Genomic DNA, 12,769 nt, shown 5'->3' on the forward strand with positions numbered 1-12,769 from the left:
CCTGTGAAAGGAATTAAGCAAGCTACCTCTTGCATTGCATTTCAGATTTTCAGATTTAGAAAAACTATCTGAATCACTTTTCATTTCTGCCACAGTTTGGATAATGAATCTTGAGTTGCACCAATCTTAGTGCTAACATTAAAAATTAAGCTTTACAGTGTTTGGATACGATGCACCTTTTAGGAAAAACTAAGAAAGCTTACTGTTGAATTTTTTTTTTTTTTGACAAGTTAACATTTATTTTTGGGTCTTTCTTCCTATGTGTATTTCAAGTCTTTTTCAAAACAAGTCCCCAGGAATCTGCAGATTCAATTATGTCCCCGGACTTGGTCGACTGCTCCAGGAGTCTTAGGGAGCCTTGTACAAATGCCAGAGTTACTCATTTACCAACATTAAACCCTAGGAGAGAAGATGCAACAAAGCAGAACTCCTTCAGCAGACAAGGCGGCAGCCAATGTAGAAAACGCTGGAATTTTTCCTTGGAACTGGACTGCGGTGAGAGGTACTTGCCATGAACATAAGCTACTGTCTTTTCTTTAACCCTTCCTTTCCAGTTTTTGAAGATAAAGCAGGAAATAATCTCTGAAGATACTTGATAAAGAATCTCAAAACAAAAAAAACAAACAAAAAAACACACATGCTTCCACTTCACTGATAAAAATTTACTGCAGTTTTGGCCAGGCGTGGTGGCTCACGCCTGTAATCCCAGCACTTTGGGAGGCCGAGGCGGACAGATCACCTGAGGTCAGGAGTTCGAGACCAGCCTCAACATGGAGAAACCCCGTCTCTACTAAAAATACAAAATTAGTTGGGCGTGGTGGTGCATGCCTGTTATCCCAGCTACTCGGGAGACTGAAGCAGGAGAATTGCTTGCACCTGGGAGGCGGAGGTTGCGGTGAGCCGAGATCGTGCCATTGCACTCCAGCCTGGGCAACAAGAGCAAAACTCCATCTCAAAAAAAATTTTTTTTTTTTTTTTACTGTAGTTTGGCACCTGGATCTAGTTCAGCTGGCAGATGAGCTGATTGATGTGTTCACTCCAATAACCAGGTGTGCCCATCTCCTTGAGGAAGCCCACTGTATTTTTGGTAGCATGATGGGCCACTGAGAGGTGGAAAGGGCACAAGAACCGTGAGATCTCCTGGAAATGCTTCCCTGGGAAGGCAATTTCATGAATGAGGTCTTCCAAGCAAATGACACCAAACTTCCCCAGGTGCTCCTCAATCACTGTGTTGTCTGTCAGAGGGATGGTCTTATTCTTGACCTTGGCTTGTCCACGTTTCGGAATGAATTCCCAGACAGACTTCAGATTTGGAAATCCCCAGATCACATAAGTGTCCACTATACGCAGCATTTTTAGGTTCTGGGGGGTGACTTTTACAAAGACACCACTAAAAATTTTCTTTAGGCGAAGTCTTGCAGTGGTTCTCTGCACCAGTAAGTTCACGCCATTAATCCTTTTGATGCGTACAACAAAGGTCAAGGAATGTTTTTCTGGCAATTCCAAGACACGAGGTTTCACTTTAGTCATCTGAGACACACCTTGTCACGTTTCTGGAATCATGTAGGAATGATTCCAGTTGCTTAAACCTGAACCCTTTTCCTTTCCACTGCTCCTTCTTTAAGTCTTCCTATTTTTCAGGAGATTTTTGTGGAACCAAAGGGATTTTTCTTTGCTCTTGCTCCGCCATCTTTCTGGTGTTGTGCTACTGATCCTTACTGTTGAATTTTTAAAACCAATAGATATACTTCCAACATAATTTTCACACTAAGCATTTGTCCATGATTTGTACAATCAACTGAATGATTTCAGAGCATTTGAAACAATCAAAAAGTAAAGGATCTTTACTGTTCACAAAGACAAAATTAAATATTTGTAACATTAGAAAAATTCCTTAAAAATTTAGTATCATAGGGAACAACAGCTTGTTACACAAAAGAGTTAGGAAAAACAAATTTTTTTTTTTTTTTTGAGATGGAGTCTCGCTCTGTCGCTCAGGCTGCAGTGCAGCGGCTGATCTTGGCTCACTGCAAGCTCTACCTCCCGGGTTCACGCCATTCTCCTCTCTCAGCCTCCCGAGTAGCTGGGACTTACAGGCGCCCGCCACCACGCCCGGCTAATTTTTTTTTTTGTATTTTTAGTAGAGATGGGGTTTCACCATGTTAGCCAGGATGGTCTTGATCTCCTGACCTCGTGATCCGCCCGTCTCAGCCTCCCAAAGTGCTGGAATTGCAGGCATAAGCCACCGTGCCCGGTCAAAAAAATTTATTTTATTTTATTTTTTTGGAGACAGAGTCTCACTCTGTCCCTCAGGCTGGAGTGCAATTGCCCGATCTTAGCTCACTGCAACCTCTACCTCCCCAGTTTAAGCAATTATCGGGCCTCAAGCTTCCCAAGTAGCTGGGACCACAAGTGTCAACCACCACACCTGGCTAATTTTTTGTATTTTAATAGAGACAGGGTTTCACCATGTTGCCCAGGCTGGTCTTGAACTCCTGAGCTCAGGCAATTCACCTGCATAGCAGAGTTAATAGATTGGCAAAGGCCATTGAGTTGAGGAAAGCACATTATGCTGCGTCAGGCTCATGTTCTGAGACCAAATCAAAGTACTCACTCTACCGAATTGATCAAGCAATCATGAGAAAAATATCTAACTAAACTGCTGAGTGTTGTAATGGATTTCTCTCTGTGTATGTTTGTTTTATATATATTTTAGAGATGGGAGTTTTGCTCTGTTACTCAGGCTGGCCTTGAACTCCTGGACTCAAGTGATCCTCCTGCCTAAACCTCCCAAAGTCTGGGACTACAGGTGCATGCCATCACACCTCGCTCCTACACAGATACATATATATACTATATACCTACATATACATATATATGCTTACCTCAAATATATTGCAGGTTTGGTTCCAGGCCCATGCGATGATATGAATATCACAGTGAAGTGAGTTACATAAATTTTTTGGTTTTCCAGTACATATAAAAGTTATGTTTACACTGTACTGTAGTCTTTTTTATTTTTCAATTTTGTATTGTATTGTATTGTATTGTATGTTTTGAGGCAGAGCCTCACTGTCACCTAGACTGGAGTGCAGTGGCATCTCAGTTCCCTGCAACCTCTGCCTTCCAGGTTCAAGTGATTCTTTTGCCTCAGCCTCTGAAGTAGCTGGGATTACAGGCACCTGCCACCATGCCCAGCTAATTTTTGTGCTTTTAGTAGAGATGGGGTTTTACCATGTTGGCCAGGCTGGTCTTGAACTCCTGGCCTCAACTGATAAGCCTCCCTCAGCCTCCCAAAGTGCTGGGATTACAGGCATGAGCTACCATGCCCGGCCTATTTACTTATTTTTAATAGAGATGGGGTCTCAATATGTTGTCCAGGCTGGTCTGAAACTCCTGGGCTTAAGTGATCCTCCTGCCTTGGCTTCCCAAAGTGCTGGTATTACAAGTGTGAGCCATCACGCCTGGCCTGTAGTATAGTCTTTAAATGTGCAATTGCATTATGTCTAAAAAAATCAATGTATATATACCTTAATTTAAAAATATTGGCATAGGCCAGGCGCGGTGGCTCAAGCCTGTAATCCCAGCACTTTGGGAGGCCGAGATGGGCGGATCACGAGGTCAGGAGATCGAGACCATCCTGGCTAACACGGTGAAACCCCGTCTCTACTAAGAAATACAAAAAATAGCCGGGCGAGGTGGCGGGCGCCTGTAGTCCCAGCTACTTGGGAGGCTGAGGCCGGAGAATGGCGTGAACCTGGGAGGCGGAGCTTGCAGTGAGCTGAGATCCGGCCACTGCACTCCAGCCTGGGCTACAGAGCGAGACTCCGTCTCAAAAAAATAAAAAAATAAAATAAAAATATTGGCATGGAGACACGAAGTGAGCATGTGCTGTTGGAAAAATGGTAACGATAGACTTGCTCAACACAGGCTTGCCACAAACCTTCAATTCATAAAAAATACAGTATCTGTGAAGTGCCATAAAGTAAGGTACAATAAAATAAGTTATGCCTGTACATTAATACGTATATGAATACACTCTATGGATACCTATATTTCATATAGATATCTTAAGTGTATATATTTTTAAATATTAAGACATTTTTCATTACGTTTTTGCTTTGTTGGTGTAAAAGGGGAAAAATGTAAAAATATAAAATATTTCTCAAATTGCCACGCTAAATGAGGCATGTAGGTACCTGATGTGAGTATTAGTGATGGAGATTATCTCCAAAGCATGGAGATATTATACTGCAAGAGTACTCAAGTGCATTCTTTTTTTTTTTTTTTTGAGACAGAGTCTCACTCTGTTGCCCAGGCTGGAGTGCAGTGGCGCGATCTTGGCTCACTGCAAGCTGTGCCTGCTGGGTGCAAGTGATTCTCTTGCCTCAGTCTCCTGAGTAGCTGGGATTACAGGTGCGCCCTACCACGCCCGGCTTATGTTTTTATTTTTAGTAGAGACAGGGTTTCATCACGTTGATCAGGCTGGTCTTAAACTCCAGATCTCTTGATCGGCCCACCTCGGCCTCCCAAAGTGCTGGGATTACAGGCGTGAGCCACCGTGCCTGGCTCAAGTGCATTCTTATCATGACAGCCTGGGATGCCCAGAACAAACCCAGCACTCGCCCTACACCAGGCAAAATGATGCCTTTCTTCTAGGAGTAAATACACTCTCCAAAATGAAGCACATTGCACTTTCAAAACCATTCCCATCCACACCAGACACTGCCTTAAGGAAATGTTCCACCTCTACAGACTATCTAGGTCCCTGATCTCTGACCACAGCTTTACACCTCTATTGCAGTTTTAGAAGATATGGTTCAATGCCCTCTGTTCTATTCTACTAGAAGCTTTACACATGGGGAGTGTAGCAGACATTTGTTGATGGCCTCCTAACATCCATTTCACCCTTTTTCCTTTCCATCAATCCTGATTCCATTTGGAGATCTGAGAGGTTCCTGATCCTGGTTTCCAGGAATGGAGAATGTGACCTAACCTCAGTAAGAGAAAGATTCTACCTCCTTGATTAGACAATGGCTCAGGGTTAGGCATATGGCCTTAAGCTGGTCCTGTTGGGAGTTTTCTTGGAGATGCTAGAACAAATCCAGCTTTTGCCGGATGACGCATGTAACCCAGTACCTGTTCACAATCTTCTTGAAACTGGGAGATATATGATCCTTAGCATGAAACCAACATCATAGAAAACAGAACAGAGTGATAGAAATTCAGTCCTTGGTAACATCATTGAGCTATAGGATCAAGCATCACCTGATACCTAGAACTGCCCAGTACTTTTCAGCTACATGAATCTATACATTCCCTTTATTGTTTAAGCCAATGTGAATTGGGGATTCTGTTAATTGTAACTGAAAGAATTCTAATAAATACATAGAGTAATAACTGATTTAAAATAATATATATAGGAAATGGACAATCCTTTTCTATGTACCCACTTAGAGGTTTTTCTTATGGAAGTTATCAAACATATATAAATATGAAGAGACTAGTATAATGAACCCCCTCCAGGCCTTAAAAATCACCAACATTTTCCCAATCTTGTTTCATTTATCCCCTCCAGATTTTTTATTTTTTGCTTTTAGAGGGTTGTTGGTTTGCTTTGGAGTATTTTAAAGTACATCTCAGACATTCTAACGTTTTACCCATAAATAGTTCAGTTTATAAGAGATAATTCTTGACAATCTCTGCCCTAAACCATCTTTGAGGAACAGTTCCCACTCAGTGGAGGACCTCTCTCCCATAGGAGCAAAGCTCATCGAAAACACGGGAGCTGCCTTTCCCTTCCCCAGAGGGCGACCAAAACTTTACTGACAACTTCTCAAGATGGCTTTGTAAGAGGACCCTCTTGACCTCCTCCCTGGAGCATCCATTTATGAGAACACCAGGCATCCCAGATGCCTCATAATGAGAGTGGTCTGGAAGGGATACTAGATACCTGTAATGATCCCTGGAGCAACTTATTAATAACTTGAAACTAAGTGATCTACTCTTGCACTTTTAACAAGCCCCAGAGTGCTTCATTCATTAAGAGTTCAGTGGCATCAGTTAATTGTCGGTTTCCAGAAAGCCTACTGAACAAGAAACTAATAATAATTACACTGGGCATCTCCCCAGGAGTTCAAAGTGCCCTCAGAAGACTTTCTCATTTACTCACTTGCATTGGCTTTAATTTCTTTTTCTTGAAACAATGTGTAAATAAATATTCAAAGCATTAAAATTTCATTATAGTTCACCTCCCTCTTAGTGTACCTGCTTGATTTTATTTTGTTTTAATTAGCATTTGACCATCCCATTTGGGTAACTTCTAAGAAGAAAAATGACCTCAAAATTTAATATCCCTATTCTACTTTCTTCCTCATTTGTTATCATGCTTCCTTGTAATGAGGAATTTTCTCTCCTTTCCCTTGGTTAGTGTTCCTTCCTTACCTTGATCCTCTGTCTGGAGTTTTTCTTTTTTTTTTTTTTTTTTTTAAGACAGAGTCTGGCTCTGTCACCCAGGCTGGGGTGCAGTGGCCAGATCTCAGCTCACTGCGAGCTCCGCCTCTTGGGTTTACGCCATTCTCCTGCCTCAGCCTCCCGAGTAGCTGGAACTACAGGCGCCCGCCACCTCGCCCGGCTAGTTTTTTTGTATTTTTTAGTAGAGACGGGGTTTCACCGTGTTAGCCAGGATGGTCTCGATCTCCTGACCTCGTGATCCACCCGTCTCAGCCTCCCAAAGTGCTGGGATTACAGGCTTGAGCCACCGCGCCCAGCCTTGTCTGGAGTTTTTCTAAAGTAGTTACTCTATACTTTAACACCCAATGTCCTGATAGTCAAGAAGTGTGCTACAAACTGCTGCGAAAGATCCTTTATGGCCAGTTAATACTTGCCATAATTTATCAGTGTGGTTTTATAAAAACATACTTAGCCAACCAAGAGTTATTTGCAACCAGAATTCCTCGTGCCATAAGCTACTGTTAATTACCTTCTGCATTTCTCAAGTCAACACTTACATTAGCCTGCTGACAAAAATTCATTCTGTTCTTTTTTTTTTTTTTTTTTTTTTTGAGACGGAGTCTGGCTCTGTCGCCCAGACTGGAGTGCAGTGGCCGGATCTCGGCTCACTACAAGCTCCGCCTCCCGGGTTTAAGCCATTCTCCTGCCTCAGCCTCCGGAGTAGCTGGGACTACAGGCGCCCGCCACCTCGCCCGGCTAGTTTTTTGTATTTTTTAGTAGAGACGGGGTTTCACCGGGTTAGCCAGGATGGTCTCGATCTCCTGACCTTGTGATCCGCCCGTCTCGGCCTCCCAAAGTGCTGGGATTACAGGCTTGAGCCACCGCGCCTGGCCCATTCTGTTCTTATCTCTGCCTAAGGATTACTGAGGATTACTCTGCCTAATTTTACTCCCTAAAACTTTTTGAAAGATATGTACTCTGTGTGCTCATTCATTCATTCAACGTTGGGAAGATATTTATTGGTCACTTTTTATGTCAAAACTGCAAGGGAGGGAAAACAACAAAAACGTAGCACCTGTCTCCCGGGAGGACAATGTAAGCTTGGGTAGGTAGCCAGACTAGGATGGAGAGCAGAAAACAACTGGTATAGGAAACTGTCTCCCCTTTGGGATTCTGTGCTCACCCTCCCTCTCCTTATCCCAACAACTCTCTTGAAAAGAACATACCCAAATCAGAAGCATAGCACGTTAACTGAAGGCAGGGTCCCTGGTGGAGCAATGACAAACAGGGTTGACAAATAGGAAGAGTTCAAGCCCAGAGAGTGTTGCCAGAAGTACTATGCTCTGAGGGTGTTGCTCCACTCCCTGTATAAACTTGCCTGGTGGAGCACAGCTGGGGCCTGACCTTTGGTCTTTCCTTCACTCACTTTATCACCAAGGTAGCTGATGTGCACAGGGAACAGTCAACACAACACATGAAATAAAGACACATGAAATAAAACAGTTGGGCTGACTAGGAAAATTAATTAATTAATTAATTAATTTGAGGCAGGGTCTCACTTTGTCACCCAGGCAGGAGTACAATGGCACGATCTTGGCTCACTGACGGAGCCAAAGGAAACAGTCAAATAAGGAGTCAGTAAGCAGAAAGATCAGAAAGAGGAACACCTTTAGAAGGCATCAGGAAGGGATGGGAGGGAAGACACAGACACACACACACACACATAACTTAGATACGGAGTGGGAAGAAGAAATGGAAACATTCCGCTTGCATTTGTGTGAGGAGTATTAGGAGAGAAAAATAAACAATAATTAATATAGAAAATATCTGAAGAATGACCAAAAATGTCCCAGGATTAAAGACAAAAGAACACCAAGGAAAGAGTTTACAGGATAGATAAGAATAAAGGCCAAAAAGAGGGAAAAACATGCATACCTGGAAACATTACAGTAAATTATTATTATTATTATTTATTTTTTTTTTTTTGAGATGGAGTCTTGCTCTGTCGCCTAGGCTGGAGTGCAGTGGCACAATCTTGGCTCACAGCAAGCTCCGCCTCCCAGGTTCATGCCATTCTCCTGCCTCAGCCTCCTGAGTAGCTGAGACTACAGGCACCCGCCACTATGCCTGGCTAAGTTTTTGTATTTTTAGCAGAGATGGGGTTTCACTGTGTTAGCCAGGATGGTCTCGATCTCCTGACCTCGTGATATGCCTGCCTCGGCCTTCCAAAGTGCTGGGATTACAGGTGTGAGCCACCGCACCCAACCTTTTTTTTTTTTTTTTTTTTTTTGAGACGGAATCTCGCTCTGTCACCCAGGCTGGAGTGCAGTGGCGGCGCAATCTTGGCTCACTGCAACCTCTGCTTCCCGGGTTCAAGTGATTCCCCTGCCTCAGCCTCCCAAGTAGCTAGGATTACAGGCGCCCGCCACCATGCCTGGCTAATTTTTGTATTTTTAGTAGAGATGGGGTTTCACCATATTGACCAGGCTGCTCTCGAACCCCTGACCTTGTGATCCGCCTACCTTGGCCTCCCAAAGTGCTGGGATTACAGGTGTGAGCCACCGCATCTGGCCTTAAAATTTAACAACATCAAAGAAAAAGTGTGTTTGGTTTTGTTTTTTTGTTTTGTTTTGTTTTTTGTTTTTGTTTTGAGACAGAGTCTTGCTTTTGTCGCCCAGGCTGGAGGGCAGTGGCGTGATCTCGTCCCACTGCAAGCTCTGCCTCCCAGGTTCACGCCATTCTCCTGCCTCAGCCTCCTGAGTAGCTGGAACTATAGGCATCTACCACCATGCCCAGCTAACTTTTTGTATTTTTTTTTTTTTTTCAGTAGAGACGGGGTTTCACCGTGTTAGCCAGGATGGTCTCAATCTCCTGACCTCATGATCTGCTTGCCTCGGCCTCCCAAAGTGCTGGGATTACAGGTATGAGTCACTGCACCCAGCTAATTAGAAGACTTTTTCTAAAGCTACATTAATCCATTAATCAAAAATAGTGTGGTGTTTGTAAAGGAATAGACACATAGATCAATGGAACAGAATGGAGAGTCCAGAAATAGACCCACATAGATAGAGCCAATTAGTTTTACATAGGTAACTTTTTTTTGCCTTCTGAACTATTATAATCTTTATTTTTTTATTGATACATATATGTGTATATTTTGGAGGTACACGTGATCATCGAATACATTCATATAATGTGTAAACATCAAATGAGAGCCATTTGTATATCACATCAAATATTTATCTTTTCTTTACGCTAAGAACATCTGAATTATTCTCTTCTAGGTATTTATTTTTATTTTTTAGAGACAGAGTCTTATTTTGTAGCCCAGGTTGCATGTAGTGGCACAATCACAGCTCACTGCCATTTCAAATTGCTGGGCTCAAGAGATCCTCCTGCCTCAACCTCCTGAGTGGCTAGGACTACAGGTGTGCACCACCAGGCCCAGCTAATTTGTAATTTAAATTTTTTTTTTTTTTTTTTTTTTTTTGTAGAGACAGGGTCTTGACATATTGCCCAGGCTGGTCTTGAATTCTTGGGGTCAAGTCATTCTCCTCACTCAGGCTCCCAAAGCGCTGGGATTACAGACGTTCTTCTAGCTATTTTGAAAAGTGTAATAGATTGTTGTTGACTATAGTCACCTTAGTGACCTATTGAACACTGGTTCTTATTTTTTTTTACCTAACTGTATATTTGTACCAATTAATCAACCTCTTTTTATCCTCCCCTCCCCCTACCCTTCCTGGCCTCTGCTAATCTTCTCAGGCTTCATGAGATCCACTTTTTTAGCTCCCACATGTGAGTGAGAACATGTGCTATTTGTGTTTCTGTGCTTGACTTATTTCACTTAACGTAATGACTTTCAGTTCTATCTGTGATGCTACAAATGACAAGATTTTTATTCTTTTTTATGGCTGAATAATAATATTCTATTGCATATATTTATACATACACCACATTTTCTTTATCCATTCATCCATTCATGGACACTTAGGTGGCTTTCACATTTTGGCTTTTATGAATAGTGTTGCAATAAACATGGGAATTCAGATATCTCTTCAGTATATTGACTTCCTTTCTTTTGAATATATATCCAGTAGTGGAATTGCTGGATCACATGGTAGTTCTATTTTTAGTTTTTTGAGGAACTTCCAACAGTTTTCCATACTGGCTGTACTAATTTACATTCCCAACAACAGTGTACAAGGGTTCCCCTTTCTCCACATCCTCGCCAGCATCTGTTATTTTCTGTCTTTTAAAATTAAAGCTATTTTAAAATGGGGTGAGATGATATCTCATGGTGGTTTTGATTTGCATTTCTCTGATGATTAGTGATATTGAGCATTTTTTCATATGCCTGTAGGCCATTTTTATGTCTTCATTTGAGAAACGTGTATTCAGATCTTTTGCCCATTTTCTAATTGGATTTTTTTCTTTTCTTTTTTTTTTTTTTGCTATTGAGTTGTTTGAGTGCCTTATATTATTGGTTTTTAGTTTCTTGTCAGAGGGAGAGTTTGCAAATATTTTCTATGGGTTGTCTCTTCACTTTATTGTTTCCTTTGATGTACAAAAGCTTCTTAGTTGGATGTAATTCATTTGTCTTGTTGCCTGTGCTTTTGAGATCTTACACAAAAATATCTTTGCCCAGACCAATGTCCTGGAGCATTTTCCCCATGATTTCTTCTAGTAATTCATAGTTTCAGGTCTTAGATTTAAGTCTTTAATCCATTTTGAGTTGATTTTTGTATATGGTGAGAGATAGGGGGCTAGTTTTATTATTCTGCCTATGGATATCCACTTTCCTGAGCACCATTTATTGAAGAGATTGTCCTTTCCCCATTGTATATTCTTTTGTGTGTGTGTGTGTGTGTGTGTGTGGAGGGGACAGGGTCTCACTCTGTTACCCAGGCTAGAGTGCAGTGGTGCAGTCTTGGCTTACTGCAACCTTCTCCTCCTAGACTTGGGTGATCTTCCTACCTCAGCCTTCTGAGTAGCTGGAACTATGCGCATGCCCCACCATGCTTGGCTAATTTTTTTTTTTTTTTTTTTTGAGATGGAGTATCACTCTCTCGCCAGGCTGAAGTGCAATGGTGCGATTGCGGCTCGCTGCAACCTCTGCCTCCCAGGTTCAAGTGATTCTCCCGCTTCAGCCTCCCGAGTAGCTGGGACTACAGGCGTGTACCACCACGCCCAGCTAGTTTTTGTATTTTTAGCAGAGACGGGGTTTCACCATGTTGGCCAGAATGGTCTCAATCTCTTGACCTTGTGATCCGCCCGCCTCGGCCTCCCAAAGTGCTGGGATTACAGTCTTGTGTCTCTTCAGCCAGCTGCTAATTTTTGTTAAGTTTTTGTACAGACAGGGTTTTACCATGTTGCCCAGGCTGGTCTCGAACTCCTGGACCCAAGCAATCTGCTCAACTCAGCCTCCCAAGTGCAGATGTTGGGAGACCAAGGTGGGCAGATTACTTGAGTCTAAACTATTCCCAAAACACAGGGATTACAGGCATGAGCCATCATGCCCAGCCTTCCCATTGTATATTCTTGACACCTTTGTTGAAAATGAGTGGGTTGGCCGGGCGCGGTGGCTCAAGCCTGTAATCCCAGCACTTTGGGAGGCCGAGACGGGCGGATCACGAGGTCAGGAGATCAAGACCATCCTGGCTAACACGGTGAAACCCCGTCTCTACTAAAAAATACAACAAACTAGCCGGGCGAGGTGGCAGGCGCCTGTAGTCCCAGCTACTCGGGAGGCTGAGGCAGGAGAATGGTGTAAACTCGGGCGGCGGAGCTTGCAGTGAGCTGAGATCCAGCCACTGCACTCCAGCTTGGGCGACAGAGTGAGACTCCGTCTCAAAAAAAAAAAAAAAAAGAAAATGAGTGGGTTATAAATGCATGAATTTATATCTATGTTCTGTATACTGCTCCGTTGGCCTATGTGTCTGTTCTTATGCCAGTACCACGCTGATTTGGTTATTATAGCTTTGTAGTATACTTTGAAGAAAGCTAGCGTGATGCTTCCACTTTGTTCTTTTTTCTTTTCTTTTTTTTAAAGACACAGTCTTACTCTTGTCGCCCAGGCTGGAGTGCAATGGCTCAATCTCGGCTCACTGCAACCTCCGCCTCCCGGGTTCAAGTGATTCTCCTGCCTCAGCCTCCCCAGTAGCTGTGATTATAGGTGTGTGCAACCATGCCTGGCCAATTTTTATGTTTTTAGTAAAGATGGGGTTTCACCATGTTGGCCAGGCTGGTCTTAAGCTCCAGACCTCAGGTGATCTGCCCGCCTCAGCCTCCCAAAGTGCTGGGATTACAGGTGTGA

General features: G+C 42.9%; 1 protein-coding gene and 1 pseudogene across 6 annotated transcripts in view; one reads left to right on the plus strand and one right to left on the minus strand.

Moving 5' to 3' along the window:
• Window positions 1-12,769, plus strand: part of LOC105467873 (zinc finger protein 75A) — a 72,462-nt gene that overhangs the window by 17,278 nt on the left and 42,415 nt on the right. The window contains exons 9-10 of one of the 6 annotated variants that reach the window (XM_071083999.1): window positions 404-502; window positions 5,762-6,251. In XM_071083999.1, coding sequence (XP_070940100.1) covers window positions 404-502; window positions 5,762-5,829 — 167 coding nt within the window. In that variant the 3' untranslated portion in view covers window positions 5,830-6,251. Of the gene's footprint in view, window positions 1-403; window positions 1,283-5,761; window positions 6,254-9,280; window positions 9,377-12,769 lie in introns of those variants that run through there. The other 5 variants (XM_071084002.1, XM_071084001.1, XM_024788519.2 and 2 more) reach the window with 5 other exon arrangements.
• On the minus strand, window positions 1,000-2,520 carry LOC105467929 (ribosomal protein uL30-like; annotated as a pseudogene).

The sequence above is a fragment of the Macaca nemestrina genome, chromosome 18 (genome assembly GCF_043159975.1).
Source record: "Macaca nemestrina isolate mMacNem1 chromosome 18, mMacNem.hap1, whole genome shotgun sequence".
Classification (NCBI taxonomy): domain Eukaryota; kingdom Metazoa; phylum Chordata; class Mammalia; order Primates; family Cercopithecidae; genus Macaca; species Macaca nemestrina.